The sequence below is a fragment of the Pelophylax lessonae genome (genome assembly GCF_965119305.1).
Source record: "Pelophylax lessonae genome assembly, chromosome: 5".
In the NCBI taxonomy this organism is placed as follows: Eukaryota; Metazoa; Chordata; class Amphibia; order Anura; family Ranidae; genus Pelophylax; species Pelophylax lessonae.
In genome coordinates this window covers 341,266,153-341,287,205 of record NC_138772.1, presented here as the reverse complement: position 1 = coordinate 341,287,205, position 21,053 = coordinate 341,266,153, and the positions used below count along the sequence as shown (strand labels likewise).

Below are 21,053 nucleotides of genomic sequence, written 5' to 3'. Positions count from 1 at the left end.
AGATATGGTTTAACATTACTTACTCTGGTTTTTTTTACATTGATGTGGTGGGTTGCTGTACTTTTAAGGCCAACATTATGACTTCCAAAACTTTTGCGGCCATGAGATTAAATTATAGTAATATGGTCCTCTAAGCAAACAGCACTTATTTGGCATAGCCAAAAACATGGTAACCCTAACAATATATGGGCAATAAATGGCAACCCTGACAATACATGCAAAATAAAAGGGGTAATTACAATATACAAGCAATAAGCAGACGAGTATTACAGTACATGGAAAACAAACAGGCAACCATAACATGTGGGCAGTTTTGATGATATGTAGACAAGAAATGAGAATTCATTAGAACATTCAGTTAACAAGTAGTCATTTTAGTACGAGGGAAACAAATAGCAGTGGTTACACTTACAATGTGCAGGTAACAAAGAGGAAATCATGACAATACGCTGCCAACAAATGGGCAGTTGGCAGAATATGAGGGCAACAAATGGACAATCATTTAACCAATATAAACAAATAGGCAGTTGTGATGGATAATTTAGGGATGATCGAACTTTTCAAAAGTTCGGTTCGACCAGAACACCAGAACTTCCACAAAGTTCGGCCCGGATTTCAGAACCCCATTGAAATCAATGGGACCCGAAATTCGGTAATCAAAAAACCCTATTTTGAAGCCCTAAAACCCAATAAATGCCCCTAAAAAGTGCCTAGGGTTCTGGGTCATGCCCCAGAGACTATTAATCACACAAAAAAAGTTCTTAACAATTGTCATTTCTGATAGAGAGCCAATTATTGAAAAAATTATTGAAAAAAAAAAAAGAGATTTCTTTGGATTTAGTGTCTGGGGGGGGGGGGGGGGGTCTAAAAAGTGTACCTGTAAAGTTTCAGCTCTGTAGCATGTCCAGAACCAGAAAAAAAAAGATAATTTCTCTTAGGTCACTTAAAGAACAGGGATATGGCTCCGCTATTTTCACACCTTGCCGGTTTTGTAGCAAGCGTTTTTTTGGGCATTTTTTGGGAGTTATTGGAGGCAGGCATAACATCAGAACTTCTGTGTAGGGGTATATATACACACACACTTATATGTATATATACACATACACATATATAGGTGTGAAAGTAGCAGAACACTATGCTTGCGCTAATGAAATAATTAACACCCATATGGCTTCTCTCCTTTCACGGTCTATATATGTGTATGTGTATATATACATATAAGTGTGTGTGTATATATACCCCTATACAGAAGTTCAGATGTTTTGCCTGCCTCCAAAGACCCACAAAAAATGCCCAAAAAAACGCCTGCAATAACACACCTGGGCGTTTTTTTTTTGGCACAGGCATTTTTTAGGGCATTTTTTGTGGGTCTTTGGAGGCAGGCAAAACATCTGAACTTCTGTATAGGGGTATATATACACACACATGTATGTATATATACACATACACATATATAGGTGTGATAGGAACGGAGCCATATGTCTGTTAACTATTTCATTAGCGCAAGCATAGTGTTTTGCTACTTTCACACCTATATATGTGTATGTGTATATATACATACATGTGTGTGTGTATATATACCCCTATACAGAAGTTCAGATGTTTTGCCTGCCTCCAAAGAGCCCAAAAAAAACGCCTGCGCCAAAAAAAACGCCCAGGTGTGTTATTGCAGGCGTTTTTTTTGGGCATTTTTTTGGGGTCTTTGGAGGCAGGCAAAACATCTGAACTTCTGTATAGGGGTATATATACACACACATGTATGTATATATACACCTACACATATATAGGTGTGAAAATAGTGGAAACACTATGCTTGCGCTAATGAAATAATTAACAGACATATGGCTCCGCTCCTATCACACCTATATATGTGTATGTGTATATATACATACATGTGTGTGTATATATACCCCTATACAGAAGTTCAGATGTTTTGCCTGCCTCCAAAGAGCCCAAAAAAATGCCCAAAAAAACGCCTGCGCCAAAAAAAAAAACGCCCAGGTGTGTTATTGCAGGCGTTTTTTTTGGGCATTTTATTGGGCTCTTTGGAGGCAGGCAAAACATCTGAACTTCTGTATAGGGGTATATATACACACACATGTATGTATATATACACATACACATATATAGGTGTGATAGGAGCGGAGCCATATGCCTGTTAATTATTTAATTAGCGCAAGCATAGTGTTCTGCTATTTTCACACCTATGTATGTGTAGGTGTATATATACATACATGTGTGTGTATATATACCCCTATACAGAAGTTCAGATGTTTTGCCTGCCTCCAAAGACCCCCCAAAAATGCCCCAAAAAACGCCTGCAATAACACACCTGGGCGTTTTTTTTTTGAGCATTTTTTTGGGCTCTTTGGAGGCAGGCAAAACATTTGAACTTCTGTATAGGGGTATATATACTGTACACACACTTATATGTATTATACACATACACACATATAGGTGTGATAGGAGCGGAGCCATATGCCTGTTAATTATTTCATTAGCGCAAGCATAGTGTTCTGCTATTTTCACACCTATATATGTGTAGGTGTATATATATATATATATATATATATATATATATATATATATATATATATATATATATATATATACATGTGTGTGTATATATACCCCTATACACAAGTTCAGATGTCATGCCTGACTCCAAACATGTCCTCAAAAAAGCCCTATAAACGCCTGCAGCAAAAAGCAGGCTGACCGGCGAGAAGCCATATCACTGTTCTATAAGTCACCTAAGAGAAACGATCTTTTTTCTATAGTGGTCACCCTGAAATGGAAGGGTTTGGTCACCCTGCCATAGTAGTCAGTGTCAGTTCACCCTACACTACGGTCACCCTGGCACTTAACACTTTCCCTACAGAAACTAGATTTTTGAAGCTAACTAAAGTGGAAAATAGCACCCTAACTACACTAGATATCCCTTTCCTCACACTAATAATTGCTAAATGACACTTTTGCAGCAGAAGTAACAGAACTGCTTCCACTCTCTTCCACGTCCCTATATTAAAATGGTAGAGATTTGGCCGGGCTATCTTATATACTGGGGGGCGTATTCACTAATGATTGGCCTCTGGACCCCCTAGTCACTCCAATCACATTCCTAGAATTCTCCTGCCCCCTCAATTGGCCTTTACTAATGGTTCTGGTCCAATCACGGGCTTTTAAAGCCCATTTCCTGTCCCATTGCATTTTGGTCGGTTCTGGTTGCCGAATTCCGAACTTTTTCAGCAAAAACTTCGGAATTCGGCCGAATTTCGAACACCCAATGTTCGAGTCGAACCAATGGTCGACCCGAACCGTTCGATCATCCCTAATAATGAGCAATAAATGAGCTATCATGAAAATACACGGCAGACAAACAAAGCAGTCATTACAAAATATAATCAACAAACAGGCAATCATTACAATATGTGGGCAAGCAACAGGAAATTGTGACCATAAGTGGCCAACAAATGGGAAGTCTTTAAAATACACAGGTAACAAATGGCTTATCATTACAATACACAATGTTTGTTACAGTATCTAATATCATGTACTCTGTTTATGAAGGGTGATATTTTGGCACAAGAATGCCAAACCCAAAAGAGTCCAAAATGTGTTATTGGTTCTATGTGTTAATGACCAATGATTTTTGGGGCTCACAACACAAACCTCATTTAGCAGGGCAACAAAATAAATATAACGATTATGAATATGGGGTAAAACAGCTTGAACCTGTTGAACTGCATTATATGCACACTTGTATAATTAAAATGACAACTATTATTTAAAACTGAAAATGTATTGGTTCTATTATACTGTTTAAAGAACACATAATTTGATGATATAACAAGAATTAGCATTGGCACCAATATAAAAGTAAGAGATTATACAGTACTATGACAAGCAAACAATAAAACCATCAAACTACAAAATATGCACACATGTATAATTCAAATAAAATTATAAGATAGGAATATTTAGCATAGGTATCAATGTGAAAGTGAAAATATATACTATGGCAAACAAACAACAAAATCATCAGTGGTGTCCATGAGAGTATCAGGCAAATACTATGCCCAGATTAGCTATAGACAGATCAACGAGCTAAAATAAAGGGCTGGGTGACAGGACAATATAACTGTTGATCCTGAGCATGTCCCGTCACACAACCCATTATTTTAGCTACTGTACATAGCTCATTGATATTTCTGTAATTCATTTGAGCACAATTATTTGCCTGATACTCTCTTGGATACTATTAATGATTTTATTGTTTGTATACATACTATACATAGTATATTTTAACTTTTTCATTGACACCCATGCTGAGTATTGTTTTCTTAACAGATTGTGGGTTCTTTTACTTTTTTTTTTTTTTTTTTTAGAGTTTTTCCTTTTTTAGTCTTAAACCAGAGAAATTTTAATGATTATGAATATGAATAATATTCAAATTATACATATATAGATGTTATATAATCTCCATTAAAACATTTTGGCTTCTACCCTTTTGGCTTGTCTCGCCTGTTGTATTTTTATGCTTCCCTAGTACTCACTGGATTGGATTCTTGTTTGATGAGGGAAGCCTTTCTGTGAGCACATCAAATTAGTTTATTTTTGTCATTACTGTGAATAAATGAGTATTTAAAGTTCTAGTGCTCCTTGGATATCCTTTTAAAACATTTTTGGAATGAGAACAGGTTCAACATGGCTGAAAGGCACTTCCCTAATCCTTATGAGCCATAATAAACCCTTTAAAGACCCCTTTTTTATGCCCTTCCCCATTCATTCCTGTATACTTTATTATAATGGCAACATTTTCTAAAATGTACATTCTTCAATTTCTACCATAAATCCCAACTTATGCATTAAACTTAAGCATAAATAATCTTTTGACACTTTTATTGTACTGATAACAATTGGTTCACTATAACAGCCACAAACTGTTGTATTGATTAAAGAGGATTTACACTGCATCAGATCACCACAAACCAAAAACACTATTTATTTTATTATTTATTATTCAAAGCAAACTCACCAATTCATCCATGCCTCCATGATTTATTTTGCTGAGAAATCACACCCCTAGCATTTCTGGTCATGGCAGATGATTCATGTAGCGTTTACTTCATAGAATTCATCTGACCTTAGCTCAGGAAATCATCCAGGAGGGTGTACTTAGCCAAAAAAAAAAAAAAAACTCCTCCACTCCTAAAGACTACTGGGTGTATTGTATCATTTACCTAGGCCTGGACACCAGGAAGAAATGTAAAAAAGTTTAAAACAAGTAAAATGATATACTTGCCTATCTATTTACCTATGCTAGCAGCGTAATAAATAAAAATAGTCAATTTATTGAGAGTGTAGTTCTGCTTTATGTACAATGATACAGATACATTTAAAGACTTAAATCACACTTCATGTCTTAATTTATTAAGGTCCTTTGGCTGATTAAAACCAAGGGTGTGTTGGTCTGTAACATTATTACTGCCCCAAAACAAGAATGAGCAGTCCATATATCACATGAGGATGCTGTTGTTGTGTGCAGGAAAGGTTGGAATACCTGAAACTTTTATACAACCCACCCTGGGTGTCATATAGTCACACTAGGATAAGTGCCTTTTCTTTTAAATGGGGTGAGGTGGCAACCCCTAGTCCGGACACCAGAAATGTATTAAATAGTCATAGATGATATTTTCTCATAGTTTACTATATGCTGTAATAGTGCTATGATTTAGTATATAGCTAGTCTGTCTCTTGTCAAACTGCATTAGCATGTGATAAGTGGACTTTTCATTCATGATTTGGATGAGTAATACCGTCACAGATCAACTTAACCTGGCCATACATGGATCAAAAATTCAGCTGGTTCTGCAGAGACCAGCTGAATTCCAATCTATGCATGCGCTAGCTGGTTGGGCACAAATAGATCCATTGATTGACTTGTGTACAGTCAGCCTGTTGGTTTTTTTCCCGAATGATCTGTGCCACCAGCTATTGCCGGCAACACTGATCATTGTATTCAGCAGAACACAATATATACATATTGTGCAGTAAAAGGGCATCTTTTATGTTTGTGTTGGCCGTCAGCTCCATCCCAGGCTAAAGTCCAGTTAATGGGGAAGTTACTGCACCCCACTTTAGCCACCGCTCCCTCTTCATTTCTATTGAGCTGGTTCCTATGTATAATATGTGCACCCTTACTGACCCCATGGCACCAGCAGCATCCCACACATCCTTTTTTATTGTATGTTGACCCCCCTCCCTGAGCCCACTCGGCAATAGCCTGTACATCCTATTATATAGCATGTGTATCCTTAATAGAGCCCATTTGTTGGCCAGTATCTCTTCCAATAACAGGTTTCTGCCATCTTCAAGCCTTTGTACACCAGAGGACGGACAACTGAGTCCAGACTTGCATGCCTGCTACTCTGGAGAATGAGGCTTGAGTAAAAACTGGCAGCTTGTATTGTGAATGATGGTGTGTGCTTGAGAAGGACAGCGCCATTCACAACAATACATGCCAGCTAGTAATTTAGTCTCTCCCAGACAACTGATCCCAAACCAGCCCACTTGTTATTCAGGGGAGAGTGACCAGAGTACTATCTGGCATGTGTTGTTGTGGGTTCATGTTGTTGTCATGGTCTTTAGCCTACCATCATTTACAGCAACACAAGCTACCAGTTAGTACTCTGGTCTTTCTCCCCAGAGTAAAAGGCAGGATGGTCTGGGTTCAGCTGTCTGTTCTCTAGTATACAAGGGGTGTAAGCTGGAAGATTGCACAAGGAAGAGATGCACAGGGCTGGAAGATTGCAGAGCTGCACATATTGTTAGCCCCCTTTCCTCTGTGTGCGCTGTGTGTCACCACCCCACTCCTCTGTGTGTGCTGTCACTCAGACCTAATTAACAGTTTCTCTTCTTGTAAGTAGCATGGTCGAACAGCGATGAGGATAGGTGGGGACCACGTTAGCTCAGCGACTATAGTTCAGATCAGAACAGACGCAGGTGCCTAATGCACCTGGTCCCTTGGGGGATTCCACAAGAACTTAAAATTACCGAAACACTTTACCTAATAAAGTACAGCCTTGATACTTGGTTTCTGTGTAAAGAAATGGTAATATCTATAAAACATTCAAGTACACAGGTTTAAATGCTAACTATTGAAGCAATTATAACGATTGCATAATACACTGAGACACCTGAAATATCTCATATAGCTCAGCAGATCTTGGGAGATAGTAATCAGCGCAATTTCCCCGATTCTCTCCATTTCGTTGAAGTTTTTTACAGCAAGTGGTGATGTACCTACATCCCTGCTGTAATAGGTGGACTCAGGAGTTTGGGACTCTTGGTTTGAGCCACCTGCTGTGCATAGGGTAGGGTCAAGGAAGTGACTGCAGTGTGCTGGCTGGCAATGTGGGAATGCCTGTTATACAACCCTCAGTACGAACTCCACCCTACACTCCCCCTTCGCTCTTCCTTACGTTTGCTGCACACGCTGCCTGTCACTTCCTGCATTAGCCTTTGCATAATGCGAGATGTAGTCCTCTTTCTCCCAATGGATGTGACTGCAGTAATATATAAAGTCCTCCTCCCAATTGTAACGCTCCTGCGTTTTTGTAGTAGGCTGGATTTGCAGCTGCAGAATCTCCACTCAGTAGTCATGTAGAGATGTGTTGAATAACCAGATCCAACTCTCCAGACTCATCACTGTGGGCCCGTCAGCTTCAGCATACAGATATACACACACTCAATAAGATGTTCCTGGAGTGATAGGATGTATATGATAGTATGAAGGTGATGTGCTGAAGGGAACAGTGACAGAGATGGTAAGCACTTGATAGAAATGTTCAGGAGAGTATTAGATGGTATTTAGGTAAAGTGCAGATAGGTTAGTAATCGAGTATGGTAACAGGTGGTAAGGACAGCAGATGACAAATACAGGATAGGCTAACCCAGTGCAAGGATAGATGGTAGTAGACTCAAGAGCTAGCAATCTATGTAACAGTGCAGATGATAGAATTAGTATGCATAGATAGTAACAGTCCTTAATGTGCAGAGGTAGGTAGTGTAAGTTAGGTTATGGAGGATTCCCCTGTGGGGTACTTATCACTAGTAAGGTTAGTAGTAGAGGGGTCCAGTAGTGAGGGAGTGATCCGGTAGCGAGATACAGGGATCAGTAGCGAGGTTCCGGTCTGTTCCAGGTAAAAGCAAATAGCTGGAGGTTCCGGCAGCGAGACAAGCTTGTAAGCATGTAGACACACAGGCACATAAGCACAGGCACATTGAACGAACAACGTGAGAGAGAACGCCGGCGGTTGAAATAGCCGCTCAGATCGGCGCTCGTCGATGACGTCATCCGTCTTAAAGGTGTATGCGTACCACCTAATTAGAAAGGTGGGACGCATATTGAAAGATAATGGAAATTAAGGGTACCAGAGGTACCAGAATCTTACAGTACCCCCCCTTAAGGCCGGCCCTGGAAGGCCTATAGCACTGGTTTCTCCGGGTATTTCGAGTGAAACCTTCGTATAAGCCTAGGTGCGTGAACATCAGAGGTATCCAACCAGGTGTCGTCTTGGGGTCCATAGTTCTTCCATCCTATGAGATACTGGAGTCTTCCTCTGTGGATACGAGAATCCAAAATCTCCTTAATCTCATATTCTTCTCCGCCTTCAACTTGTACTGGAGGTGGAGGCAAGATGGTAGGCCTTATTCCTTGGTTAGGAACATGGGGTTTCAGTAGCGACACATGGAAGATGGGATGGATCTTGAGATCTGCCGGTAAGGTGAGCTGTACTGCAGCTTTTCCAATAAGTTTCTTAATTGGGAAGGGTCCCAGAAATAAAGGTCCAAGCTTTTTGCTAGGGATCTTTAACCTTAGATTTTTTGTCGATAGCCAAACGAGGTCCCCAATAGCATACTGAGGAGAAGGTCTTCTACGAAGGTCGTAGTACCTTTTTTGTTGACTATGAGCGTGTGAGATAGTGGTATTAAGTAAACCCAGAGAGTCTTTTATTTGGGTAAGATAGTCCGAGGCTACTGGGTTACTTGATGGTAGGATGCGTGGTGGAAGAAGTGTGGGATGAAACCAATAGTTTAAGTAGAACGGACTTTGCTTAGTAGTACTGTGGGTTGCGTTGTTATAAGCAAATTCCGCCAGAGGGAGAAGGTCCACCCAATCATCCTGTAGGTATGATGTGTAGCAACGCAGATATTGTTCTATACACTGGTTGACTCTTTCAGTCTGTCCGTTAGTCTGAGGGTGGTAGGGTGAAGTGAGCTTTCGCTCAATCCGTAATATTTGACAAAGAGCTTGCCAAAATTTGGAGATGAACTGTGAACCACGGTCGGATAAAAGAGTCTTTGGAATTCCATGTAACTTGAACACATGTTTCATCAGTAGTTCCGCTGTTTGTTTAGATGAAGGTAGTCTACGGATAGCGATGAAATGTGCCATCTTTGTCAGGTGTTCCACTGACACTAGAATGGTATTAAATCCTTTAGATGGTGGTAGTTCTACTATAAAGTCTAAGGACACAACTTCCCATGGAACCTGGGGTATTGGTAGACTGCAGAGCAGACCAGATGGTTTTGTAGTGTCAATTTTGGACCTTGCACAGATGTCACATGAAGAAACAAATTTTTGTACAGACGTCTTCATATCAGGCCACCAAAACTGCCTGGTAAGCAAATTAAAGGTTTTCGTCATACCCATATGTCCTTCCATGGGCACATCATGTGATAACTCCAAGATCTTGGTGCGCATAGTAGGGGGTATGTAGAGTTTGTCGTTGTAATAGAGGAAGCCTTCTGCATCAGTACTTAGGTGTGGTGGAGGTGAATCCAATCCTATACTGTGCAAAATCTCTTCCTTCAAGGAACGAACAACACCAATAATACGTTCATAGGGTATTATAGGAATAGAAGGGATTTCGGCGCAGTTATCTTCGGTTAATCGTGATAGTGCATCCGCTTTTTTATTTTTGTCTGCAGGCGTGTAGGTCACTAGAAAGTTGAATCTTAGGAAGAATAATGACCATCGTACCTACCGGTGGGAGAGAGTTTTGTTAGTCTGGAGGTATTAAAGGTTTTTGTGATCTGTATATATGAGTATTGGTAACCGGGTACCTTCAAGTAGATGTCGCCAATTCTCCAGTGCCAGTTTTATGGCAAGCAACTCCTTTTCACCCACTGGGTAATTCACCTCTGGGCTGCTTAGTGATTTTGAGAAGAAAGCAACTGGGTGGAGTGGTGAAGTATTTGTTGGTCGTTGGGAGAGAACTGCTCCTACTGCCATATTTGACGCATCTACCTCCAGAATATATTGGAGGGATGGGTCTGGATGGCGTAGTATGGGAGCAGAAGTAAAGCTTGATTTTAACAAGCAGAAAGCTTGATTTGCTTCTTCTGACCATTTGAATGGTTTTTTTATACTTGTCAGTTGTGTGAGAGGTCTCACAATAGCTGAAAAGTTCTTGATGAACTTCCTATAGAAGTTTGAAAATCCGAGGAATCGCTGTAATGCCTTACGAGTTGTTGGTATAGGCCAGTCCAGAATACAGGATATCTTGCTCATATCCATCTTAATTCCGGTTTTGGATATGATGTATCCTAGGAATAATATTTCTTCTTTATGAAATAGGCATTTTTTTAATTGCACGTATAGATTGTGTGCGAGTAATCTGGATAACACAAGTCTTACATGTTTTATATGTTCAGACAGAGATCGAGAAAATAGATAAGTATATCGTCCAGATATACTACAACACAGACATCAAGTAAGTCTCTAAAGATGTTGTTTATGAACCTTTGGAAAGCTGCGGGAGCATTACACAACCCGAATGGCATCACAAGATATTCGAATAATCCGTATCTGGTTCTGAATGCTGTTTTCCACTCATCTCCGTCACGGATTCGGATTAGGTTGTATGCCCCTTTTAGGTCCAATTTAGAGAAATAAGTAGCCCCACGCACTTGTTCGATGAGTTCAGGGATGAGCGGTAAAGGATAGCGATCCTTTATCGTAATCGTATTTAATTGCCTATAATCGATAATAGGCCTAAGACTTGAATCCTTATTGCGGACAAAGAAAAGTCCTGCAGCTGTGGAAGAAGTAGAGGGTCTAGTGAACCCTTTTTTCAAATTTTCATCTAAGTATTCTTTGAGATGAGAAAGTTCATCCTGTGAAAGAGGATAAACATGACCGAAAGGCAATTTGCTGTTAGGGAGTAGATCGATAGTGCAATCATAATCCCTATGGGGAGGCAACACTTGAGCATTTTTCTCAAGGAATACTTCGGACAGATCCTGATAGCATAATAGTGCAATCTCATCTGACACCACAGACAGGATCTTTCCAAAAGATGGGAGGCTACACGTAATCTCGCAATAGTGAGAAGGGAAAGTTAAAGTCCGTCGGTTCCAATCTATGATTGGTTGATGTGTGTGTAACCAAGGAAGTCCCAAAATAATAGGATAATGGGGTGAAGGTAGTATATCAAAAGTGGTGGTCTCCATATGAGACTCGTTAGCAGTGACAAGGAGTGCTTGTGTCTGGTTGGTGATTGGACCAGAAGATAGCGGAATACCGTTAATGAAACTAACAGAAACAGGTTTAGGTTTTGAAATAATAGGTATTTTATTTAAGGTAACAAAACATGTATCAATATAGTTCCCACAAGATCCTGTGTCGATCATAGCCTTGGTGGTAATCCTAGTCTGGTCCCACTGTAATGTTAGATGAACAAAGAGATAGGGGTTAGAAAAGGAAGTCGTTAATCCTCCTAGCAAGACATGTGAACACTCACCCTCTTTTTTGCGGACAAGGGGACAGACGCTTATCAAATGATCCGGGGATGCGCAGTACATGCAGAGGTTTCTGGATCTTCCTCTGGCTCGTTCAGTAGTTGATAAAGGTGGGCGTATGGTTCCTACCTCCATGGGAGTAGGGTCAACGGCCGAAATCCGAGAAGGACTAGACAATGGCATTCCCATTTTCTCAGCCTTTCTTTCTCGCAGTCGCCTGTCGATGTTGATACTGAGTTGTATTAAGGCATCCAAGGTGCCAGGTAAATCCGCTCGGGCGAGCTCGTCTTTAACAGCTTCTGACAACCCGAGTCTGAATTGAGTTCGCAGAGATGTATCATTCCACCCTGAATCAAGGGTCCATCTTTTGAACTCTGCTACAAAGTCTTCTACAGGTCTCCTACCTTGTTTTAAAGCCCTCAATTGAATATCAGCAGTACTCTGCCTATTGGGGTCTTCATATAAACTAGCGAGTTCCGCTAGTGGTACAGACTTTAATTTGATCAGTAGGGTATGTACGAGGTTTTAACAAAAAAAGCAATTGGCATGCGTTTTTGAATTCACAAAATTTTTTCCGATCACCTGTAAACACTGGAGGAGGGTTTATTTTAGGTTCAGGGGGCTGAGCAGCAGTAAGCCGTGAAAGACGGGTTACCTGCTGTGTCAGAGTTTGATTTTCTTCTTTTACTTCAGTAAGAGCAAGTATTAATGCATTTACTTGTTGTGTTAATTGTGTCACTTGAGTGGGTAATTCTGCTGAATCCATTTTTTTTTAGGTTCGTTCAATCTGTAACGCTCCTGCGTTTTTGTAGTAGGCTGGATTTGCAGCTGCAGAATCTCCACTCAGTAGTCATGTAGAGATGTGTTGAATAACCAGATCCAACTCTCCAGACTCATCACTGTGGGCCCGTCAGCTTCAGCATACAGATATACACACACTCAATAAGATGTTCCTGGAGTGATAGGATGTATATGATAGTATGAAGGTGATGTGCTGAAGGGACAGGTGTGAACAGTGACAGAGATGGTAAGCACTTGATAGAAATGTTCAGGAGAGTATTAGATGGTATTTAGGTAGAGTGCAGATAGGTTAGTAATCGAGTATGGTAACAGGTGGTAAGGACAGCAGATGACAAATACAGGATAGGCTAACCCAGTGCAAGGATAGATGGTAGTAGACTCAAGAGCTAGCAATCTATGTAACAGTGCAGATGATAGAATTAGTATGCATAGATAGTAACAGTCCTTAATGTGCAGAGGTAGGTAGTGTAAGTTAGGTTATGGAGGATTCCCCTGTGGGGTACTTATCACTAGTAAGGTTAGTAGTAGAGGGGTCCAGTAGTGAGGGAGTGATCCGGTAGCGAGATACAGGGATCAGTAGCGAGGTTCCGGTCTGTTCCAGGTAAAAGCAAATAGCTGGAGGTTCCGGCAGCGAGACAAGCTTGTAAGCATGTAGACACACAGGCACATAAGCACAGGCACAGGCACATTGAACGAACAACGTGAGAGAGAACGCCGGCGGTTGAAATAGCCGCTCAGAGCGGCGATGACGTCATCCGTCTTAAAGGTGTATGCGTACCACCTAATTAGAAAGGTGGGACGCATATTGAAAGAAAATGGAAATTAAGGGTACCAGAGGTACCAGAATCTTACACCAATGCCAGGAAGGAGCAATTTTTTTCAAGGAATGTCATAATGGCAATGGGGATGAAACTCTTGGGTTGCAAGAAAAGTAAGACACCATAATGTAAACTACATCAGCGGTTTAACAGTACTTAGGGAGAGGGATCTGCAATTGTAAAGTTTTACTCCACCTTTTACTACTATGCTGTAAAAAGACTGTAATGGAATCTGCTTTTTAAAACAAACACATGGGTAAATGAGTCAGACGCTGAGCACATTAACTCATACAGCTCAATGAAAAGACATTGATCAAACAGTAAGCAGCTACTGGAGAGGTTTCTTTTCAGACATCCCAGTATGTTTAAAATACCTTATTATGGGAGAACGCTATATTACATTTTGTAAGATAAATAATGCATAACAAATTATAAAATGGCAAAAAGTATAATATTTTGTTTTTTTAAGTAGAATTATTATTATTATTATTATTATTATTATTATACAGGATTTATATAGCGCCAACAGTTTGCGCATCGCTTTAAAATGTGAGGGAAGACAATTCAGTTACAATACAGTTCAAAACAGAGTATTTTTTTTCATTTTGAATAGAGTAAGGAAGGGTTATAACCCCTGTAATTGTTTTTCTTGCCATTTGTATACCCTTGGGGAGATTTACCTTAATTCCCTGTCCCATAGCCAAAACAGGAAGTGAGAGGAAATCCCTGCAAATTAAGGGAGTCCCTTGGGGCCCCCCAGGTCACCAGAACTAGTGTCCCCATTGGAAGCTTCACCTTCTATTACTTTTCTGGGGACAACCCAAAATTTGGGATTTGCTTTTACTTTCACTTTCAATGATAATGGTAAACAGGACAAATAGAGAGGGGGATCTCCTTAACTGGGACACAGACCGCAAAAAAAAAAAAAAAAAACTCAATGGGTGTTCTACACTCCACTCTTTCCAAAACTAGAAATAAAATCCACCTTTAGTTATACATTAAGAATGAAAAAAAAAAAATTCTCGATCTAAATCTTCTAATCTAAGGATTAGCATTGCTGGTTATCTATTCTTCTATGTATTTTGAATAGTTTCTTAGAACAAGGAAAAGATGGTATTTGGAGTCATACTTTTTAAACTCAATGTCTTTTTTTTTTGTGTTTCTTTAGGTCAGCGTGGAAGTCTTGATAGAATATCCATTTTTTGTGTTTGGTCAAGGCTGGTCATCATGCAGTCCTGAGAGAACAAGCCAGCTGTTTGATTTGCCATGTTCCAAGTTGTCGGTAGGAGATGTCTGCATATCGCTTACACTCAAGAATTTAAAAAATGGCTCTATAAAGAAGGGGCAGCCCATGGATCCAGCTGGCATCTTGCTGAAGCACCCAAAGAATGACAGTCTGTCTGGAAATAGACATAGGTATGCAGAACAAGAGAATGGGATTAATCAGGGAAGTGTACAGGTTTCATCTGAGAATGGAGAACTAAGGTGTCCTGCTGGATTGAATGCCGTGTCCTTTGAAGCCAAAACAGAACCTGGTAAGCCCATGACAACAAGGAAGAGGAGGTGGTCTGCCCCAGAATCACGAAAATTAGAGAAATCTGAAGATGAACCACCATTGACTCTTCCCAAGCCCTCTTTTATTCCTCAGGAGGTTAAGATTTCCATTGAGGGTCGATCTAATGTAGGGAAGTGAAACCTGCTCAGAAAGGAGAAATTAGGCTTACCCTTGTCATTTTATTCAGATTACTGTACTGTAGAATAAATAACCCAGTATTTACATGTTATCATCTTATTTTAGGTTTATAACATTGTTATAGTTGTGGCTGGTATCCTTCAGAAGGCTGTTGGTGCATATGTTCTTTTCACAAGTGTTCACTAGTATGCTAGCTAGGATGTGGGGGAGCTACTTATGAGGCAGTCTATTCTTTCTGCAGTCTTGATAGAGAGGGTTGTATAAGTGCGGCTTCTGTGATTTAGTTTCAGGGTGCCAATTTCAAATTTCAACCACATTCTATTTTAAAATCTTTCAGAGAGGATTACAAGGGAAATGAAGAAAGAAATAAGTGCACATGTGGAGTCTGTGCTTGCATGCATGCTGATATTTGAGCTTTCCCATGGAGGGTATAGCTTTATGACTGTGTTTATGTTGTGGGTCACTGGCACAAAGAGATAAAGAGAGTGAAGGGTCATTGTCGTGGTGACAATGCTAAAATACCAATTGACAAGTTTTGGTGTAATTGTCCAGTGTTCACATTTTCTTCAACTGGTCCCATCATAGGTTAGAGACTTGTGCTGTGTGTCATACTGGTGTGGTTAGGTGTAAGATTTTGATGGCAACGTATCCATTTAAAGAAGACATATGATTCCACACCACCTTGGCCAATGGCACTAGTTCTAGAAGTACCTTAAATTCATCCTATGAAAGCCTAGCTGTACAAGTCAACTTTCGAGGGACAGACATCCCTCCATGCTCTAAAAAGTCTTTTATGTGCTGTGAAGAAAAAATATTTCTGTTTGTCCTTTTAATTATTTGTGTCATTAATATTTTTTAACTTCCAATTGTGTAACTGCTGGAATGACATCTCTAGTCTGGCTGTCAAGCAAGCACAGTTTGACAGGACCCAGAGGCAGATACTAATAGAATACTCTCTAGCGGGTTCCTGATTGGACTAATATTCATAATAGTAAAACTTGCAAATGTTTTGGAAACATGGCATGTGCTTCCCAGGGTCAAAGCACATTGCCGATTACAAGCACTAACATCATTTGCTGACATCCTGGGCACAACCATTTTCTGTTTAATTTCTGTTCTTTGGTGTCACTTTTTTATTTTCAAAGTTTAGTGTGACATGTTAAGGATCAAGAACTGGAGGAGTAATAAGATTTTTTTTTCTTTTAGCACTTAAAATGCTGTTCACACTTTATTATTGACAAGCATCTTGGTCTAATGTTTGCTAAGTACTGTATTTCATTTTTTTTTTAATCTGTGTATTTCAAAAAATATTTTTCTTAATTTTTCTTCAACACTGAAACCATGTAGAGCTTCTTAGAGCAAGATGTTGAAAGTTTTAATGTGGTTTCAAAGGGATGAATGTAAAACTTGACCTAGGATGTGACCGATTATTGTCCCAAAGGACTACTTTACAGAAGGCACTTTCAGAAAAGAAAACTTTGAAGTCATATGTGAGCTGACATGATTACAGAGAATTAATAGGGAAATATTAAGCTAAAAAGAAAAATTATACAAAAAAAAAATAACCTTTTTTTTGTCCAGTGTTTGTACAAGATGGACTTCAAACAGAAAAAAAAAAAAAAAAACAGAAAACCACAAAAAAAATTCTTGCAGTTTGCACATACTGAGTTTTGCATCTGAATGATATTTCTGCAATTGTAATGTAATAATGTTGTAGAGAGAGGAATGAACAGCTGAAAGAACATGGATACATGTAGCAATTACTTACTTTTAACTTGCCTAATCTGTTAGGGTAGTGTTTCTTTCACAGATTCAAACTTTCTGTCACACTGAACCAAGTCTGAGAAGTAAAACTTTGAGAGATCAGAGTGTAGTAGAGCATTGTGTCTGCACGTATGTGTTTTTATTATTATTATTATTTTTTTTTTTTTTATGTTTTTATTAACCTTTATAAAACAAGCACCTATAGTCATGAGTACAAGACATGTTATGTAGATTCGCATATTTTCCATTTTTATGGTAATATAAATTTAAAAATGGAATTCATAAACAAAGAATAGGCAGAACAGGAATACTGCAAGCTTGAAAGTGTAAAATAAATGTGCTGTCACACTTGGCTAGTACAAAAGTATTGCGTAAAACATACTGCATAACGTAAAAAAATGTATTGCCTTTTATTTTTATCTCGTCCATTCAGTCTACCCAATGGTATGGTAGCTTGCTCTAGTTGAGAAATATTGGTCTTGTCTGTTTCTTTTTATCCTTGCTTTGGTTGAGAATTTTGACATATTTCCTGATCATGTCATCACTGTTGTTTTTTTCTAGTAACATATTTATCCTTTGAGACTAGAAATTGTGTATTTTTGTGAAATTTGTTACTTGAGCATTGCACATACTGGCTTTCATGGCCCCAAATTCCAAAGCTAGTACCACATAACTTTATTGTTTTTTTTTTTTTTTCTAACACAACTTCAGTATCCATCTTCTAATTTGTATGTAGCTTTGAGACCATTTATATGGATTCTTCTAGTGAAAGAAAATATTCGCAGTTATTTAGGGATTTTTAAATTCTGTAGCATTTTAGTCCATTTATAATTTACCAGTGGTTTTTGAAAGAAATTTTTTAACTTCCAATTATTTAATTTAATGTCATCAAATAACAAACTGTCTTTCGGACCTCTGTTTTTAATGATCTGCAATGCTCTGCTTGACCCTAATGTCATAGCACCAAATTTGGTAATCGGCAAATTCTCAGGTACAGATCTCTTAATGTTTACTGGTGTGACGTGGATAGGCAATAGAGAAAAGAGGTGAAATTCTTTTAGATGAAAGATATGTGAGCATCCACACATTTTTGTAAACATTTAAACAACGCATAGGCTAAAATACAATTGTTAGAATATACTGAAAATTTACACATATGTATACATTAAATATTTATCAATATATATATATATATATATATGTGTAGGACTTTTTTATAAGTCCTATACCCAAAAAGTTTCAAACTATATAAAAATAAAAAGTATATCATTGCAGTAGTATTTATTTCCGGTAAATACCCAAACATATGATGGCTTTTTATTTTCTCCCCCACAAGAACATATATTGGTTGGTTTTGGCCTGGAAAAGCAAGTGGGGGGTTAATGTCATCGTGCGTTTAGATTCATGATGTCATTCATGGTGCCAAAGCTGGAGCAAAAAAAAAAATTGAGAGCAAAAGTGAAGCAGTTCCCCATAGTAAAAGAAAATTAGAAAGAACTGCTGTCATTTTATTTCCAATAATGCTGTGAAGTACTAGGTATGTTAATTCCAGGTTTGCTCCAGTATCCCTAAATCTGCCCAGATGTTATACAATAGTACATGAGAGGTTCTACATGTGTTCCTCTATACAGGCAGGCTTCCCATGACCCCCCACTCACTGCCTCCATAAGCACAGGGATTCAAGAGGAGGCCTAATGTGGGTGTATGGAGGAGTCATCTGGACCTGATATAGCTTCACAGCAGTACTACCACTTTTACTAATATCCTTCTGTGGTGCATGACAACACTGTAATGATGTTAGGAATGTATGTAGCAACATAAGGAACTCAAATGAAATACGATTCTATATATTTTAGACATTGTGCTCACGATTACCCCTTATCTGGAAAACTCCAGATCTTAGGCATTTTAGATTAAGTAAATTAGGAAAGGATGAATATTTTGTGCAATAATTTTCAAAATAACATTAACAATCATAACTGAAATGACTCAGTCTACCCAGAAAGCAATAACAAATCATAACCATTGAAAAGGAAGGCAAGCACATCCTGTAGCACTTAACCAGTAATATAGTATAACCTTCCCAATCAGTATCTTTTTTTTTTTTTTTCTCACAGACTACTCTAATGAGCATGCAGATTAAATTCAGAAGAAATTGATTTTAGACTTGTAAGCAGTGCTGCACCCCTCTAAACCCTGTATCATCCGGCCCCCTCATTGGGTCAGGCATGTATTGCAGCACATTACTGACCTCTTTGGTTTGTGGAAGGATTATTATTGTACTTGTTCTCCTCAGGGCACTTTTTCTGTTTAATTTGAGAGATTGGAGTGTGCAAGGAACTAATTTTGAACTAGCTCATACACATACCACTATTCTTCATAGAGAGGAAACCCAACTATTTCCTGAAAAACTTACTTAAAAATCAGGCAAGGCCCGTGAATGAGAGCACTGCTAATAAGGCTTTTCATACAATAACAAGTATACTAGGATTTCATGTTTTGAAAAGCGGAAAAAGGTCTGCCACGAAACATGACTCAAAGACAAAAGGAGCATTGCAGTTCTTAAGTGAACATGGGACTCCCCTTCAAGAAACATTTTTGTTATTGAGAAGTCACGTAACTATTCAGCAGTAATTGCAAGGGGTCCAAATTTTGGATTTATTGTGTATTGTCTATTATGAAGACAGGACAAGAGGATATAAACCTATGGTGGCAAAAGCAGTTAAACTTATAGTTCATCACTACAGCATAGAAACCTTGCTGATGGAGTCCTTAAGATATTTATGATGGTAACTGGATAGACCGGGCCTTGAAATGATTGTAGTAAGCATCAGTTTATGTTGGCTGTAAAGGGTTTAGTTACTCATACAAATCTTATATTAGCTCCCATCATTAGAAAGGCCATATTTCACAAAACCAGAGAGAGAACAAATGAGTATATCATCATGTCAATTTTATAAGAAAAGCCGGTGCAGTTTAATGAGATCTGACAGAATCTCATTATTTCGTCTTATACCTGTGACTGTTATTTAATTTACACTAAAATACAGGGGAGTAGACAGAGATGGATGACTTATTTTTGTAAATAATAATAGATAAATCAATTAATGTTGAGTGAGTTGTTCAGGGCCATACCAGATGCACCCTATAAAACAGGTATCTCATTATCCATGTCCCATTGTGGCACTCAGCTGTTTCATGTACATGTATATATGTACATGCAACAAAAAAAATCTGTATACCGTATGCACACGTACGCACATTAGAGTGTCTCACCTCTATGTGCACAGTTGACAGCAGCAGTAAAGAGAAAAAAATATATAACAGCTGCATGGAGACAAGGCAAAAATAACTTGGTTGCTATGCAACATCTCTATTATCTCATCCTCAGATGCAATATACTCTCCATACATAATGGCATCACATTTCTATTATGAATGAGAACTTTGTATCCTGGTTTAGGAATTTATATGATCAAGGTTTAGAAATATCCTAGTTTTAGGTTCCATGTTTGTGACATAGGAACGCTTGTTGAGAGTCCCCAGTGTTTTCAAGGGAACCAGTTGTGTCTGTGGAATGTCCAAGAAGCTTCATGTCATCGTCATTCTCGTCAGAGAGCGATCATTCACTTACATGGCCATGTGAAAATAAAAATGAATGTAATATGAGCAATTTATTATACTTGTTACAGAATTTTAATATCGCTAACTCATGGCTCTGCCATTCGTTACTAAATGTAATTCCAGGGTCAGGTATACATAGTTGTATGTATAGTGAGACAAAATAGAGAAAAAAAAAAAACATAGAGATCTATGTGTATATAGACATCATATATATTTTTTACATTTCAAAGTATACATACAGGTGAAGTGTTATTTTTCTACCCCTCACTCTCAGTAAACACAAAAGAAATATTGGCACCCATCAATACGGTGCAACATGGATTAGTAATAGATATTTTTTTAAGATGCTATAAACTATAGAAGCGACGTAAAAAGAAGCAGTCCATTGACTTGTTTGTTACAGAGAAAGAAATGAATATTTTATTGCATGCTTGGGAGATTTGAAGGGTCTTTTCAGAAAATCAAAAATAGGGGTTGAACTTGCTTTCTGTTCGCTAGGACTTTCAAATGAATCTTGACCTTTCGCCTACTGTGTGTTTATGGGGT

General features: G+C 38.6%; 1 protein-coding gene across 2 annotated transcripts in view; it reads left to right on the top strand.

Moving 5' to 3' along the window:
• ATXN1 (ataxin 1) overlaps positions 1 to 19,444 on the top strand; it is a 296,018-nt gene extending 276,574 nt beyond the window's left edge. For both annotated transcript variants that reach the window (XM_082257559.1, XM_082257560.1), the window contains one exon: positions 14,596 to 19,444. In XM_082257559.1, coding sequence (XP_082113685.1) covers positions 14,596 to 15,120 — 525 coding nt within the window. In that variant the 3' untranslated portion in view covers positions 15,121 to 19,444. The remainder of the gene's footprint in view (positions 1 to 14,595) is intronic.
• Positions 19,445 to 21,053: the final 1,609 nt, after the last annotated feature.